At 30.5% G+C, this 19,087-nt stretch overlaps 1 protein-coding gene across 1 annotated transcript; it reads left to right on the top strand.

The window, feature by feature from the left end:
• Positions 1-2,196: 2,196 nt before the first annotated feature.
• On the top strand, positions 2,197-12,120 carry LOC121392083. The gene is made up of 4 exons (XM_041523465.1): positions 2,197-2,399; positions 2,559-2,811; positions 10,893-10,991; positions 12,079-12,120. Exons 1-4 carry the CDS (start codon positions 2,197-2,199, stop codon positions 12,118-12,120), a joined length of 597 nt encoding a protein of 198 aa, XP_041379399.1.
• Positions 12,121-19,087: the final 6,967 nt, after the last annotated feature.

Genomic DNA, 19,087 nt, shown 5'->3' with positions numbered 1-19,087 from the left:
GAGGTGGAGCTAACTACATTTGTCTACCTGATAAACTGAGTTCTATCCAACACACCTGGTGCTAGTGAATATCAGTCCTGAATATCAGTTTATATGAACAATAGTAACCTTTTCTACAAATGAAATGCATGGGCTCTCTGTCTCTATGTACTTCACAATATAATTACAATACAAGAATAAATTAGATGTAAGTCATAGAGAAATCATGTGAAGTATAGGATATTCAAATAACTCACATTATCCTAAATGTGGTAATGTAATCTCTATAGAAAAAAACCCGCAACTTTTATTAATAACAACTTCCCCATCAAACATAGTTTTTCTTCTTTATAAACCAAAATAATTATATAAACATATATGTATATAGCTATATGTTCTGATGTTTTGTATAATTCGTATATCAAATAGTATACTTACTTTGACTAGAATTAATACTATAGTATTGTGACATCAATATTGGTTAGAGATCAGTGTTTTCTCTGATCTAGGGTCGAAGCTACCATTTTAGAGGTGTGGTTTTCCTACAGGTTTAGTAGTCTCTTATTCAAAAATGACTGAAAGCACACACCAACTAATTACACAGTTCATTATACATATTATAGTATTCTATAGTAAATAATATATAATATTAACTAGTTAAAATACTACACATAAGTTATCACTAAAAACTATAACAAGTTTTATTTTAGAGAATATACTGAACTAAAAATGATCTCCCCATATCAACTTTCTTGTCTTTTTTAGAATCCATTGAAGATAAAAAACAATACACATATTAAATATGATATAAATTATATTATAATATCCCCCCATTATAATACTGAAAGATATTGAATAATATTTTATTCCTTAATTTGTAGTAAAATGACAACTTTCTCTTTATTGAATGTCCATAAATGACCAATGGAATTATTCATTACAAGGTCATATTTGCAAGGAGCAAAACTGCTTTTTTTTAAAATGTTCTAGTTAGATAGTAACTCGTTAATCTACTTTTACCTATAACAACCATAATTATTATGACTAGATGTAAAGATAAAATAATAATTATTATTATTATGTGTACACATATAAATACTTACAACAGGTCTCCTGTATACTGAGTTCTAAATCATCTCTAAAGAAAGAGAGACAAGAGACAAAAAGACGAAGCCGGTGTGGTCATATTGTCATGTTTATTATCCAGTGAATATCATCTTTAACTAAAGTAAGTGCTAGTAACACTGTAGTAATCTGGAGAGAGAGAGAAAGAGAACCGAACAATTTAACCTGAAAATTTTGTGTCACTAAAGATTTGTGTAATTTTGTGGTTTGAAGGAATCATGATTATAATTTGTACAACAATTTATAGTTAGTACTTGAAGCATTTTCATGGTTATAAAGCATGATTGAATATTATTATCAAAACATTTATGGCAAAACACAACAGTCTAAATCGACAAGTCCTTCCATTAGGTCTTCCTGACCAAGTAACCTAACAACTGTACTGTTAACTAATTCGCCTGTGAGACAGGGAAGGTCTTTTCCAATCTTCCATCATCATAGAGGATGGTTTTCATTGACCACAACATTGACATACCCATCCTCTTATCTCCTTTGGTTAAACTATCCAACCCATAAGGAATGGCCTCTTTCATTTCACACACTCTTTGTTCACACCATCCTTTGACATATTTGTCCTCCTGCCTTCTTTGGTCAAGATATCAACCCATAAGGAAGTGGTCTCTTGACTCACAAACATGTTTACACTCACAAGTTGATCAAAGTTGTCAACAACTGATGACCATATAAGAACTGACAGACAGAAATTTAATATCAAGAAAAAATATTAAAATTCAAGTAAAGTGAAGTCTCAAGCTCTTGGAGCAAATCTTTCCTTCTACATCAAACTAACTCTCAAGATGATGATACAGATGCTGTCATTGTTGGTTGTCCTGTTACTAACTGTAGAACAATGTACTACTGCTGCTGTATCAGGTAATCATATTGTTTAAACCATTCACTTCCAATCCATTTATTATAGACACCAGTCGAGACAAGAGATGTACCTCTCCTACACCAAATGTCCTACCAACACACCTTATATTCAAATATTACAAGGATGTGATTGTCGTGATTGTCGTGATTGTCGTGATGGTCGGATGGTCGTGATGGCATTCAAGGTCCTCCTGGACAAGCTGGTACGCCTGGAAGAAAATGGGACCAATGGTTAAAGATGGAATGAAAGGGGAAAATGGAAAACCAGGACCACAAGGATCTCTAGGACCAAGAAATGGAGGTGTGGTCTTTACTAGATGGGGACGTACCACCTGTCCTACAACCAATGATACAGAATTACTCTACCAAGGGAAAGCTGCCGGGAGTCATTTTGATCAATATGAGGTGGAGCAACTACATTTGTCTACCTGATCAACCTGAGTTTCTATCCTATGTACCTGGTTTTCATCAATATCAGTTTATGATTTATGGAGCAGAATATCAAAGTTACGACAATAGTGGTCCCTTAGCTCCATTTAATGACATAATGTCCCCTGTGTTGTATGTTATGTTTCCACTAGAGTAGCATATCTAATGATACCAGCAAAGACTACATGTCCTAAAACATGGACCAGGACCACAGAATATCAAGGTTACCTCATGGCTGAGTTAAATGAGAACAAACGTAATGCAGTCTATGAATGTGTGATAAAGATCCTGAATCTATTCCAGGCAGTGCTGCTAACACTAATGGTGCTTTATTCTATCATGTTCGTGCTGAATGTAATGGTATCTCTGTCCTCCTATGACAAGGTGAAAGAGCTAGCCTGTGTGGTATGTACCAAGTGAAAACTGATACCGTAATAGACTTGTAACAATGATTTGATTTTGATTAATTTTGTACTTTATGATATAGTATTTCGAAAATAGAAATTTAAATTACTTGCTTAAATTGTTGAATAAAAAAAACAATTAATACTTAATATAAAATAATCAAACTTAACTCTCTCCAAAAGAGTACTAAACCACAATGTGAAGGTTGATAACACCTAGTTTTAAATAGTTTCAGGTATTGTCATTACACATTCTACATATTCAGGCAATATATTAAAATCAATTCTTCATTAACATCATGTAAGCACATGTATATTACATGCTAGTTTTTTTTTTATGAAGTAATATTTTAAAGTAATAGAGTGTTTTGCACGCATCAAAAAATGAAGACTTAAAGACAATATATTATAATTATTCTAGGTAAAGTAAATTTGGGTATGATGTCAGTTAGATAGAAAGTTCTAATAATTATTATAAAATAGGTTATGTCAGCTTAATAGGTATGTTGGTAATATCAGCAGATATTATATACATACAGTATGTGTATAATATATGTATTATTATACTTATACAAATAATAATCATGTCCTTATAAAAACATATCAAAAGACTGACATCAATTACTACATACTTTATAGTCATAATATAACAGCAGTCATGTGACATGTATAGGATATTGAAATCACCCATCATCATCCCAAATGTGGCAATTGTAGTCTCTAGAGAGAGAAAATAGTCAACAAGAACTTCATATTAAATATTAATATTCTAATAGACTAAATAAATTATAAATACATGTATATAATTGCATGTTCTGATCTGTTGTATAATTTGTGTATCAAATAGCATACTAACCTTGACTAAATAATGCTGTAATGTCAATGACATCACATTTTGATGGGAAGATTAATGCTTTCTCTCTGATCTAGATCATCTTCCTAAATATCTACATTATAGAGGAGTGGGTTTCAACATGTTAGCATTATGTTTATTGATAATTATGCATTCAAAAAATGACTGAATGAACACAAACTAATTACATAGTTCATATACATATTATAGTATTCTACAGTAATAATCTATAATACTAACTAGTTAAAATGTTACACACTAAGTTATCACTAAAACTATAACAAGTTTTATTTGGAGAATATACTAAACTAAAATGAAGTCGCCATATCAATTTTTTGTCTTTTTCCTTGGTTTCCATTAAAGATACAAATAATACACAATTAAATATGTTATAAATTATATAATAATATACTATAAACACTGAATGGCATTTGATAAGATTTTACTCTTTAAATTTTTGTAGTAAAGTAATTGTCAATGATAACTTTATCTTTAATGAGTATCACAATGGAATTATTAATACAAGGTGGTCTTTGATAGGACAAAATGTGCTTTTAAATGTTTTAGTTAGATAGTAAATCTCCAATCTAGTTTTAACTATAATAGTGATACTATGACTATACGTAATGAAAAGTATTATATTATGTTTACAACATATAATATACTTACAATAATATCCTGTATACTAAGTCATAAGGATCAAAAATTGATGTTAACATAAAAATTTATTACACTTACTAAATCTACCAGAATATGATTTCTCTAGTTTTGAGATTTTTATCACAATCAAATTCTTTGGCAAGTGTTATAAGATGAAGTAAACTAAGAGTTTAATAATATATATAGAAATAACCCACATGACTATAATCACTATAATTAAGTCATTACTATTACCATTATTAAATGTACCATATTATGTTGCTAATGATTTAATAATTGTGTTATTAATAATTTAGTGGTATATACTAACAATAATGAAATCTTTCATTCCATCTTTTGTTCTTGTTCTCAATAGAATGAAAACACAGCTCAAACAATAGCAAGACAATGGACGTTATGCGTTTCATGATGTAAAGGTTTGCTTATCAGCTATACTGTTATCTATATAGAAAGAAAGAGAGAGAGAGAGAGAGAGAGAGAGAGAGAGAATATCACTGATTACTTCCTTCTCTCTTTGTTTTGTCACAATTAGCTTTCATAGTATTTAACAGAAGTGGATCAACATCACACTCTATATCAGCAGCAGTGATGATAGGATCAACAACCTATGCATGAACATATAATATATATTATGACATATACATGCATAGGTTACATGCACATACGTTGCATGCGATATGTACATGTAACATACTCTAGAGTCTTAGATTAGACTTAAGACCAATATAGAAGAAAACATGAAGTGTATACTCCTCTCCAAGTTTGAAGAGATAACTTTGTAAAATGCTAGTAGAATATCAATAATAACAGTATGTTTTGCATCAACTCATCATCATCTATATAAGATAGAACAGATTGCATTATTACATGTACTATAATGCTATATTTTATGTGCGTGGTGTTATGACTACTTTTCAGTTTACCCAATAAGTCAATAAAAATATCTGGTTTATCTCAATTGATGTTTAAAAGTTAACAATACATCTTGGTTTATTCTACTAAACATTTTGATTTCATCAACTTGGCCATTAGCTTGTTCCATAATACAATCTCTCAAATATTGAATACCATAATATATATTTATTACTTTCTTCAACGAAGTCAGCCTACTCTTACTATACACCTGACAATGACCTTATTGTCCATAAATCATTTACTTTGTATGTGTTGGTATTGCTGAGAGTGACTAACTTTTAAGCTAATGGAAGGCAAAAGTACTTAAAATCAACTGATGACATGGATCATTTTTAAAATAAATATTTTTAAACAAGTGAATTTAATCTTTACTGCTAATATGAAAGTATTCTTTGTTACATTAACATATACTCTGTTAGTTAATGATGGTTTTGTGAAATTTTGATTCCACAATGATAATATCATCCACCCAGCCTTGACAGGGCCTCATAGTTTAAATATTCTAATGTGAATATTTGGTAGGAAGTCCATACTTTGTTGCAATTGAGTTAATGTTAGGGTTTAAGAAGTTAGTGTCATAAAGCACACCAAGTACAGACATCCTGTACTGGACAATAGTCACGTGTTATTTATTGTTTGATCTTTATTTTTTTGCCTTGTCTAGCATACACTTGGTATGAAACCTATGAAAAAATCTTTGTAAAATGACATGAATTTTTAGTAATTCTCATCACTCATATCAATGCTAAAATAATTGTTTTAATCAATACCACAGAGATTCATATTTCTGTGAATAATACATTCTTTTTTGAAGCGTTGAAAATTTCATGAAACACTTTCTTGGAAATTTTTAGTCCTACCTCAGAAATAAATGGACCAATCTTGTGTATACACATTAGAGAGAGAAAGAAAGAGAGAGACCACTATGACAACTACTTGAAGTGTGTGTGCAGTGATGTGCTTGAATATTTCTGAAATTCATTAAAAGTTTATCATGAAAATCAATTCATGGAGCTGAACAACCAAAATTTGTTCTCCTCAATAATTTGGAACTATATGCTACAGTCACAATAGATTTCTTGTCATAGCTGCTATGAGTAAAATTATAAACAAGCAAGCAAAGATGTGACAAGTGTGCACTCCATGTATATAACTTTGTATAAATGTATGATGTTACACTTAAAATAGTTCAGTGAATATGCATCACTTATTAGATGTAATTATCGTATACATACTCCAGTCTCTGAAGTAATGTCAAACACAAGCAACGATAAATTTTCCTATAGTACGAGGCTCAATGAGTAATTTTGATATTTAGATCTTAGAAAGTCTAACCAACTATTTTGAGTTTAATGGAGACTACAACACTAAAATTCTCATTGCCGTATTTATTAACAAGTAGAGATTCATCAAAAAATGCTGAAAGAATTGAATTATTTAGTGGCTCAAAACATGATTATAGAACTTACTACAATCATACAATTGTGTACTGTAATGATTATAAGTGTTCCAAATTTTGTTAATTATAACGAATGTTTATTGCTCTAACATACATTTGTAATAACATATTAGCACAATTGCAATGTTTTCTTTATTATAACACTAATCTTCATGACAAATTTTGTGAGATATTGACTTTCAAACCTTTTGGCTGAATAACATGTACATATATTTATATATCTATATTATTACTACTGTATATATCACTGCACAGAATAATGCAGAAACTTTGTTTGGATAAATATGACATATTCTGAAAGATTATGATGTATAGCATCTCGTTCTATAGACAATTTCATATTCTCTTCCATCTATTATTACAAAGCAGTGCATAAATAACATCAATTAGGTTAATTACTAATGTTGTAAAAGTAATGGATTTGTATTTTAGTATTGTCATTGAAAACTCTCATTTGGCCATATAGTCTAGGCCTGGGCTAATGTGCTCCAAAGTTTACTGATTATTCTATTCTGTACGGCTTCTGAATCTTTTCCATTATTTCTTTTTCCCCTCCAATTATTCATACTAATATCTCCAATTATTCTCACATTTTAGTATGTTTACTTAAAATATTTACACCAATAAATTTCATGAATGAACAATTTCATCGATTGTTGTATTGGAGCATGAGGATGATTCTATGTAGTCCTTTAGGGAGCTGTCCTGTTGATCTTCAAAACTAGCTTTAAAAAGGAAAATACTTGCTCAGCTGCTGCCGATGTTGGCTGAACAACACGTGGCAACTTCCGTTTATTCTCAGTATTCTTCTAATTATTCCAAATAATGCCCTGTGCTCTATTATTCTCGTTATTATTCGCCGCAGTAGTCATCTTTGTGATAATAATTACTAATTAAGTAGTGATTACCACATCAATAGTACTACAATTGCCGCTTTACCTGTATGAGGTAACAATGAATCATAAAGTTATGTAATATACTTTTAGAGATATTAACCACCTATGCTTTTTAGCATTAAAGAAGATTTAGGGGCAAGGTTTTCTTATTGGGTATTAATATTACATTGTTTATGATTTGTTTCACACTCCGTATGACTTGTATAATTTATCAGCTCATTTTATCACAAATGTTGGTAGTTATGTAAAGAATGTTTATAAATGTATAATAGTTGTATATCTATATTGGTGTCCTCTAATGTAAGATGATACTGACAATATCCAGTTGAAGTATTCTATTAGTACATATATTCATAGTTGTGTGTGCAATTGTAGCTATATTATACTAAGTGGTGTCAACAGGGGTAGTTTTCTCTGTATGATTGATAGTGTCATAGTCTGTAATATATTCGAATATGAATTTGAAATATGTCTGTCTTGTTTGTATGTGTGCTTTCTGTTGTTTTGTTTACATGTCATTTATGTTTACATGTCACTTATCTATTGTTAAGTTACATGTCATTTTATGTTTACTTGTCATTTTCTATTGCTTTGTTTACATGTTTATTACGATTACAGTTAATGTTTTCATGTAATCCTCTATTATGTATGTTTTTACATCAATAGGTCATCAAATATCATAGCTATGTTACATGAAACCTTTTAAACATTTTAATGTTTATTTTGAATGGCTGTACACAAAGACAAGATTCATTTCCTTAATTTAGTTTGCAAAAAAAGAGAACATAGCAATGACAAAATGTTTATAATTATGTTCACTTCATGTTGAAGTATGTTGACAATAACAAAAAAATACAACTCAATTGTTTACTTTTTTCTACAGCAAAAAACAGTACAAGTATACATATACAAAATAATATAACACTTATAATTAAAAAAAAACCAACTCCTACTAATATCTTCCAGTAGATTTCATTTCGTATTCCCGTCACTTGTATTTCAATTATATCATAGTTATTTTGGAAATTTTTCAGGCCATTGGTATCAATGTAGACTTTAGGATGTTTGGCAAATATATCATTATTAAAGTTTCACAATCATAAAATTTGTTAGTTGGATTAGTGTGGCCATCAACTTCAATTTTTTTATATGAATTAGTTGGTAGTGATAGACACTCTACAATGTTGATGCTCACTGTGACATAACTTTCACTCTTAGAGCAGAAAAGCAGGCAACTAGATCTTCATCTTCACGTGCATTAGCCCATACCTTATCAGCAATATCAGATACATCTTGACTGTTTTTGACTACAAGTAAAGTTTAGTTGTTTTTGACAGATCTTCACTGTTACAGTTAAAATCTGGTTAAGTTTCTTAACGACCCACTCCATATCCAGAGATGGTTGTCATTTGTATTGCACTTTATAGTTCCTGTAGGGACTTGACGATGAGGCCAATATCGTACTAGCAGGTTATTATGACTAAATGGTGCATTAGGAATTTGAAATTGCTTTTGTTGTACAGTGTATGTCACCATTTTGAAAAGCTACTTCTAAATTTCCACTATAATGAACATCTCGAATGTACAAGGCAGTTATTTTAATTCCTTTATTTTTGTGGACATCTATCCCATAACTATTAAGATCAATTTCTGTCACACTTAATGGTGCTATGTAGAATGATATTGGTGTTTGTTGAACTTTAGAGGTAGTATATTTTTTATTAAGACCTGCTGTAACAAAGCAACCAATAGACAGCAAGAATATCACTACAGCAAATATTATGCCAATTATTACACATTTTCTACCTGCAATAAAAAAATATAAAGTAGATACTAGTTATATTAATTACATTTGGCTATCCTCTATTTCTGGTTGGTATTAATTTTATATTTACTAAGCACTAGTGTCGATGATTTTCACATGATGGAAAACTGAGATGCTGTCAAGACCAAAATATTATACTGACAAAATGAGTGCAGGGAGCTGAAAAATGTTTATAGCTAAATTGGTAGTCTGGGTGCTCCTAATCTAGCAAGTTAGACTCTCCCTCCTTTAGGTGGAGAAGGGTAGAAGCAAACTAGGATTATTACGGAAGCCGCAGACGGACATTCCAATTCCTATTTCCAATTTCAATATAACGGGGGGTTATACGGAGTTTTAATGTCCGTTCTCGGCTTCTCTAAATAATCGAGCTACAATATACAACCAAAGTCAGGGACCCAACCTAACTGGAAAAACATCTCGCTGACGCTCGATTCTAAGAGACGGCTCGTGGTAATCGCGCTCCGCGTTTAATTAAGTAACAAGAAAAGCCTAGAAATGGCGCGCATGCCAAAATTGGAATTAGGAATGAGAAATTGGGCTCATCAACTGGATCGTTAATTGGAATTTTTAAATACACCAAGGTTCGCAGAAGAAATAAGAAAAAAAATTGGAATGTCCGTTCTGCGGCTTCAGTAGATTATTGCTTCAATGAATGCATGGTATGTTGGACAGTACCACATTGTTTACATAGCACTTATATAGTACCTTTGTTTCCTCCATATATAATTCTCATGTGGCAATTGTAATAACAGTTTATAAGCACTATTTAGGAAAAGCCATTGATGGACATTCCAATTCCTATTTCCAATTTCAAACAAACTGAGTTTATATGGAGTTTGAATCTCCATCCTCGGCTTCCGTATATAACAATACGGAAATAAATCTCCGTCCTTGGTTTCTGTGAATGATAAAATTACAAATGACCAAAATCAGGGACGCAACCCAACTAAAAATGTCTCTCTGACGCTTGATTCTAAGACACGGCTTGTTGTACTCGTGCTCTGTGTTTTATTAATAACAAGAAAGCCTAATAAAAATTAGAAATCGTGCACGTGTCAAGAATGGAATAAGGAATAAAGAACTGAACCATAACAAAAGTCCAGATAGACATTCTAATTCCAATACCTTCGACATACCTTTGAGTATTTTAAAAAGTTCAATTAATGACATAGTTTATGGGGTCCAGTTCTTTATTCCTTATTCCATTCTTGACCTGTTTCTATTTTTAATTAGGGTTATTTGTTACTTACTAAAATACAGAATGCGATTACCACAAAAACGTCACTTAGAATTGAGCATTAGCAAGATGTTTCCAGTTGGGCTGGGTTTGGTTCATGATTTTGGTCATGTATTATAGGTGTATCATACACAGAACCAGAGGACGGACATTCATTTCCATATTGTTATAATATATGGAAGCCAAGGAGGGAGATTTAAAATTTGTATAACACTGTTTGTTTGAAATTATAAATAGGAATTGGAATGTTATCTGCGCTTCCGTAAGAACCCCATCAACTGGGTCATTATTTGGAATTTCAAAGGTGAAGGTGAAGGTCCTATTTCTTCCACAAAGGTGCGTGGAAGATATAAGAAATAAGAATTGGAATGCACGTCTGCAGCTTCCATAACTATTAAATACTAAAGTACTGAAGCACTGAAATGAGGCTATTTAGCTAATCTGCGGCCTGGCTAGAGAATGTAAGCCAAATCTTCAACTTTTTCAAAGGGAGAATGTTATTATAATTGGCCATACCTATATGCGGGAAATATCAGCTAGTAATTAACAGATAGTCTTGTCTCCAAAAGCCCCCACATGTATTAAGCAGTGGACATCTGGAGACAAGACTAAGTAACAGAGTGATTATTTCCTTTAAAAATTATTTTTCCATTAAAATAATTATTATCTTTTGCTTTCATAAAGTAGTGATATTTGACCAACATATGTTATATTTTCATGAAGCATTCCTACTCAGAAGTGATGGGTGCATGCTTATGACATTTTTGTTAGCCTAATAGTCTAGAAATTAATGGTCAAAATTATGTTGTTAGTTAGAGAATAAGTTATGACGTTAACTTTTTAATCTATGTTATGAGTAATGCAATACCACATATATAGATTGAACCATTGCCAGGAACAATATTAATGGTCTGAAATCACACTAAAGTCCCCACTGAATTCAGTTAAGAACGGGTTCTTCTTGTTATGATAACATGCACGTTTAGTCATTTTGACCAAATATAGTTTCTATGATAAAACAAATGCTATTGCTATAGTAATTGTTATTTGCTATGCGATAACAATCTACATGTACTGTTGTTAAACATGCTCTGACTACACCTGTACACAATTAATCCTAATATATAGAGCATTTCTTACCATGTCCTTGTTTTGGTGTTATCTTCAGTAATGGATTTGTCTCTTGAACGTTTTTGTATTAGTGCATTATTTAAATCCAGAGACTGCCTCTTTCCATGATTTAATTCTATGCTGGAACTTATATTATCGTTCCCAGCGACAATTACAAAGTCTTCTTGAAAAAAAGCTTCCTCTAAAAAGGACAGTAGCAAATCTTAACAACATCAAATCACCTTTTATGTAAAAGTCAATTCAAACCTTCATTGACAAATGTTAATTTTTATGTGGTAACTCATAATTTCAGGTTGCTTTTGGTGGAGACATTGAAAGACACAAAATGGAATGAATTTGTGGTGAATTATAGACCACATACCAAACAATTGTTGTTTGGACGACATGTACATGTACATGGGAATGTTAACAGCTAGAGTCTGCCTACTCCTACAACACAGTTGACACACAGCCAAAAAAAGGTTAAAACTACCCGCAATGTTTGTATCAACTACAATACAAATTGGTTATATTAACCTACATATAATTGAAGTGACACTCCTGGGTAACTTTAACTAAAATGGGTTATGTGTAACTAAGTTGGTTGCATAAAGCTACCATGTTGACTGACTGTTACTATAACTAGTTTATGTAGTTTAACAGCAAAAAAAAACAATTTATTCTAGTTATTAAAACAAAATTGGTAAAAGGGAAAAAATAATATTTAGTTTACATAATATAGTGTTTTAGATAATATATAAGTCAAACCATCTGTTAGTTTATGACCATGATAAACATTATAATCAAATAAATCGGATATTAATGACTGGTGTGAAGAAACAGAAAATGACATAGCCATAATAATGCACTTAAAATAGAATTTTGTTATTTCAACCGTTGTCCTCGTTACCAGAATTTCATCAAGTTGATGTAAGCCCAATATGAGATACCACAAAGCCAAAAACTGGTCTAACTTAACATGTGAAAAGCCGACTAGAAGCCAAATGTACTCTTTGTTGTTTATGTCCAATAACCTGAAACTTTGAGGGAGAGATGTAGATACTACTTCAACTTAACTCACTTAGTATCTACTTATAGCTTCAATTGAAACCATGATTTGACTACTATAGCATAGTGGGTGTAAAAAGCAATGTGGTTGAATATGTAACTAGTGGGCTTCATGCTTATTGAGTTACACTAGTATTCACCTTGTACCAACTTTGAATTGGGTTACATCATATTGATAAAATTGTGGTAATGAAGACCTTAGTTAAAATGACAACATTCTTTTTCAATGTTGCTATCAAAATAAAGTACATTACATGATGAAACCCAAAAAAAAGAAGCATGTCACCATTAATGATTTACATTAACAATATTAGTTATAACAACCTATTTTGTTAGTTATGATAACTGCAACATATGTTAGAATCAAACCTACTAAGTGTTACAGTAACCACAGTGCATTAAGTTAAAGTAACAGCAATTGTTACCTCAACTACTTATGTCAGATGTTACTTTAACTATAGGTGTGGGTTATAATCACCAGTACATTTGATAGTTACTTTAACTATTATTTTCATTGGGTTATTTTAACCCAAGACATGGGTTACTTGAGTTGCAGGTGTTTTGAAGTTTGGCTACTTTCTACCCATCACTTTTTACTGTGCAATGACCTAATTGTCCATATGGTATTTACTTTGTATGTGTGATGGTATTGCTGACAGTGGCTAATTTTTAAGTTAATTTGGAAAGTAAATGAAATTAAAATGAACTGATGACATGGGATATTTTCAAGCCAAAAACTTTTTGAAATAAGTAGTGAATTTCATCTTTGACTGCTAATATAACTGACATATATTCATGTGTGCTCTGAAAATACTCTTTGTCACATTAACATATACTCTGTGAGTTTGATAATGTTTTTGTGAAATTTAACAATGATGACATCATCAACCCACCCAGGACAGGGCTCATAGTTTAAAATGTTCTAAGTGACTATTTGGAGGAAATCCATTCTTTGTTTCAATTAGGTAGGTAGTTAATGTAAAGGTTTAAGGGGTCAGTGTCATAATACACAACCAATTAAAGACTTCTTGCTGGACAATAGTCACTGTGTTAAATATTGTTTGATCTTAGTTGTGCATAGCCATACCACTGGAGAAACTTTAAATTATATGGCATGAAACCTATGAAAAGTCATTGTAAAATCAACATAAATTTTTAGTAATCTCTCATTGCATGCATCAATGTTAAAATAATGTTTTAACCAATGCCACAGACTTGAAATTTTCTGTGGATAATACATTCTTATAGTAATAAGACTATTTGTTACAATCTGATAAATTTGCTGTTATGAGTAAAGTTATGATAACAAACAAAGCAAAGTTGTGACAAGTGTGCACTCCCTCATGCATCTAACAATGTATAAATGTATAAATTAGGATATTACCATTAAAATAGTTAAGTTAATTATAATATTATGCATTTTAAAAATTGCATCACTTTATGAGATGTAATTATTCAGTCTCTGAAGGAAAGTACACTAATCATACTGTTCATAGTGCTTGTTTCTTTCTTATCATAATGAACTGATCATAGCAGTTATGACAATACTCGTATCATTGTAGCAGTGTCATATGAAGTTAAATGAGAGCTGTTAAGCAAATATTTATTCGAATATATTAGCAATTTTAGTATGATGTAATCATATGAGTATCATGTGGGATTTGCTACTTTCATGATCATGAACAGCTAGCACTCTATTTGTAAGACCTATTGAATGGTAGAAAACATTTCTCTCTAGTTTATTCTTAACCTGAGTTTGAACATTGAGTTAGTGTCAAGTTCAAATGGAAATCTCCATACATACATTACTAGTCAATATTTTTGTCTTCATCTGTATATGGTATTATTCTTGGTAAGCCATTTATATTACTTTTGGCATATAATAATCATTGCATGTAGAGTATATTTCACATAACAATTTCTGATCATTGCACTAAACCTTAAATCTACAGTATGGATCTGCTAACTTAATATGATATCACTTACGTTCATCCATGTTTCAATTTTCCTATTGTTTAACTTTTTTGTTGTTATCTCTGTATGGCGTACCTTAGCAAAACTGCTTCACTGAGGATGTTATTATTGTCAGTAGGCGTAAAGGTTACTAGAGACTGAATTTAACCGTAAAATCAAATTACAAGCAACGATAAATTTTCTTTAGTACGAGGTTTAATAGATTTTTGATGTTAAGATCTTAGAAAGCTTAACCAAATATCTTGAGTTTGACGGAGCTTAGACATTAACAAGTAAAGAATTCATATCAAAACTACTGAAAGAATTGAATTATTTAGTGGCTCAAAACGTACAACTTTGCTACTGTTAATTATTGGTTCATATCTGGGAAAATAAACGTCCTTCGATGTTTGGGGGGGGGGGGGGCGAGGGGAAAGCGTGACGTTTATTTAGAATTCCTGACAAAAGCAACTTATATTACACGCTATATCTGGGTATTTGTTGTTGCACTTTATAAATGATGGCTCTTCAAACAACTTTATTTGGGAAGTATCGATGAAGAAGTCAGGAAATGTCTTTAGCAATTCCAAAAGCAAGTATGAGCAGTTCATAGAGATGTATTATGACAGGAACAAAACAAGCACGAAAGAGAAGCTTTTTTAATTTAAAATCTGAAATCGTTTCTCATATTCTAATGTTTAATAATTTGGTATCAATGCCAATTAAATCTCTGATAATATTCATTTACATATACAATCATGATATTTAACAATATTGGGACATGAATTATGGTGACATATTAATTCAAGAAAACACCCAACACTCTTAAGAAGGACAACAGTAAATACTATCTGGACTTTGTACAGTTCATGTAACTTAGAGTCTAAGATCAAGCGAACAATGAAGCTCAAGAGCAGATAATCCTGCATGGGTATATAAGAGTTTCTAAATTACATAGTTCCTACTGATTGAAGATTCTAATCGATTTAACAGTATAAAAACAATCTATAGTATGCACATTGGAAACTAACTAGTTACTAGTGTCTGAACAATCAAATTGCTTTATTTAAGCTATGTATTCTCTAATCATTGATATGTCACATGATAAAATTACAGTACAATAATACCTTAGATATAAGCCATGACAACAGTCATTTATTGGATATTCAGACCAGTTATCATCCTTCTAAATGTAGTAATTGTCATTTCTAGAGAACACTGAAAACATCTTTATCAACAACAATGTGAGTTCATATTATAAATGACATACACATATATATATATATATCTGTTGTAAAATCAGTGGATCATTACACTCAACAGTAGCAAAGTTTGGATTATAAATTTATATCACTATTGGATGTTTGTTACATTGTTCAGTCTTCTTTATCTTTTTGTAAATGTTCTTGTATGCACAGATATTAGAGTATATGTGTATAGTTACATTTACAGTTTTATATTCTTGTATATCATACAAATGCAATATGACTTTGACAAGAATTAATGCAATGATATTAGTAGCTATACAATGATTGGAGATAAGGTTTTTTCTCAGATTCTAGACATTATGTGCACGTGTTAGAAGGATGGGGTTTAAGTTATTTTTTTCATGGCAAAATGAAATGATGTGCTCAAAAAATCACTTAATACACACACAAAGTAATTACATAGTTCATATACATATTATAGTATTCTATAGTAATAATCTATAATATTAACTAGTTCAAATACGTATACTACACACTAAGTTATTATTAAAACTGTTTTAGTTAGAGAATATATTGAACTAAAATGATGTCTCCATATCAACTTCTTTGTCCTTTTTCTTAGATGTCTATTAAAGATACAAACAATACACATATTAAATATGATATAAATTATATAATAATATACTATAATACTCAATAACATTGGATGATATTTTTAATCCTTAAATTGTAGTAAAATAATTGTCAATGATAACTTTATCTTCAATGAGTATCATAAATGACAATGGAATTATTAATTACAAAATTGTCTTTGAAAGAACAAAATGTGCTTTTAAAATATTCTAATTAGATAGTAATTAATATATATATATATATATATATATATATATATATATATAATATTTGATAAGATAATCAAATATATATCAGTTATATGGCTTGTATAACTCAAATAAGTTGCAAAGCAATAATATGTTATTGTATAAAGGGATAATTACAATAGTGAGACTACAATAGACCAGTTTCCATTATTTTTATGATGATAACACAATCACTGGATTATTATCATCACAGAACTACTAATGAAAGCATATTTGTATTGCTTTTACAATATTATTAATAATTCAATCAATGGATTAATTATCATCACATATACAATTGTAGGACCACTAAAGAAAAGCAATGTATTATTGATATTCTTTTTACAATGTTATATCAATAATAATATGATCATTGGTTATTAATGATACATTGTTAAATCATTAATAATACATAGTTGGATATTTTTGTATATCAATATTAACATAAATATTATAATAATAAGATTAGTGACATATTTTTTTATCACTTCTATTGTATAGTTGTAACATTTTATCCAAAAGCCATCAATATTATAATCCAGTGGTAAATTTGCATAGTAATACAACTAATATAAATATTGTTTCCAAAACATTGTAAATAGACTTTTTTCCCCTGTGTATATGGCAGCATACACAAATCTATTACACTTATTAAATCTACTAGAAACATATATTGCTTCTCTAGATTTGGGGAAATCTTTCTCACAATCAATTTCTTTGACTAGTGCCATAATGAACTATATCATGTTACTGATGAAGATAGTCATATTGACTATTAAACAGTTAGGCATTAATACTTTATTTGTTTGGTGATTTTTATATATGAAAACTGTCAACATATTATTACTACTGTATCACTGCATGAAATAATGCAGTCTTCTTTATAACTTTGTTTTAGATTGATAAATATTAAATTTTCTGAAACATTGACATTCAAAGCCTTGTTGGGAGCATTTCTCAAGCTGACCTAATATATCCATTTAGATATACACTTTCCAATGCTCAAATTCTCTTTTGTTCAAAATCATGCTTTAGTCTTGTCAATGAAAACCAAATGCTGTCAATAGCGGTCTGTGTATATTTCCCAGGGAAATATACACAGACTGTAACTGTTTCTATTATATTTTCATGAACAATAAGAAACCAACTTTCCGACTTCTCTACACTGATCTTGACTTTACAGACTGTACTTCTGACTACCTAACTATCTATTCTGGACTTACTACAAAAATGATGCAATTTGTAATAGTCAAGGACAGGACAGAATACACTAGTCATACAAGTACTATAATGAAGATAGAATATAAAGGAACAACACTATCAAAGTATCGTGTGGCTTTCATGGAATCATAATTACAAAATAAATAACTCCTTAATAATATCATAGATTTTAATATCTGTGATTAAATTTTTAATGAGACTGTTATATGTCTGTGGTTAACTTTTATTAATGACTGTTATCAGTTAATGATGAAGATTCTCTTGTCAATCGATAAAAGTAACAGATGTTACCAACAACATGTTATTAGACAATCCAGTTCATAATAAATACTGTTAGATTCAGCCTATAAAAGTAATGGACATATAAATTAAGAATTGATGGATGCATACTGGATTCCAAGTTGGAAGTGGTACAGTTTTAGTAATTTTTCCTGTATTGTCATCTAAAAAACACAATTGAGCTACTGTTTCTTCTCCTTCAAGTAATGTGATAACAGTATATAATAAATCTAATTCATTTTCATGATCCAAGTCTTGAATAGCCGACTATATATTATAGAACATATTATCATTAATTTTTAACCCTTTACCCCAAAATCTCCATAATACACTGGTTCTGGTTTCTTTCTTTTAATAATATGTCCTCGACTAGAAACTTGTGGCTATGGCAATGATGTCAATATGATGTAATTATGATATCATTATTTTTACCACTTCTGTATCTTGTTCTGTTTTCAGTGCTTTGAAATTAGTCAAATATTGAAGAGTCAAACCATTTGTTGTTAATCTATAACACCTGATGATAAATACATGAGTAATTGCATGAATGGTGGGTGTGGTTGTTATATGAGGGTACATCCACTTATATGAAGTATACGTTGGTAGTCTTCAAAATGAAATGATGCAAAATCATGATGGAAAGCTACATTATCAGTACTTAAAGTCCCAATCTAGCAAGTCTATTAAATAATGAGGTTCTTAAATGTATAAGTTACCAGTTGTCCAGAGCGTA

This window comes from Gigantopelta aegis, unplaced genomic scaffold (assembly GCF_016097555.1).
Source record: "Gigantopelta aegis isolate Gae_Host unplaced genomic scaffold, Gae_host_genome ctg3370_pilon_pilon, whole genome shotgun sequence".
Lineage (NCBI taxonomy): Eukaryota > Metazoa > Mollusca > Gastropoda > Neomphalida > Peltospiridae > Gigantopelta > Gigantopelta aegis.
This window is presented reverse-complemented; position numbering and strand designations above follow the sequence as displayed.

Coding starts and splice junctions, on each gene's coding strand:
- LOC121392083 (XM_041523465.1), top strand. CDS start 2,197: ATGGGACCAATGGTTAAAGATGGAATGAAAGGGGAAAATGGAAAACCA. Junction 2,400..2,558: donor GAGGTGGAGCAACTACATTT/GTCTACCTGATC, acceptor TGTTTCCACTAG/AGTAGCATATCTAATGATAC. Junction 2,812..10,892: donor TGAAAGAGCTAGCCTGTGTG/GTATGTACCAAG, acceptor AATTATAAATAG/GAATTGGAATGTTATCTGCG.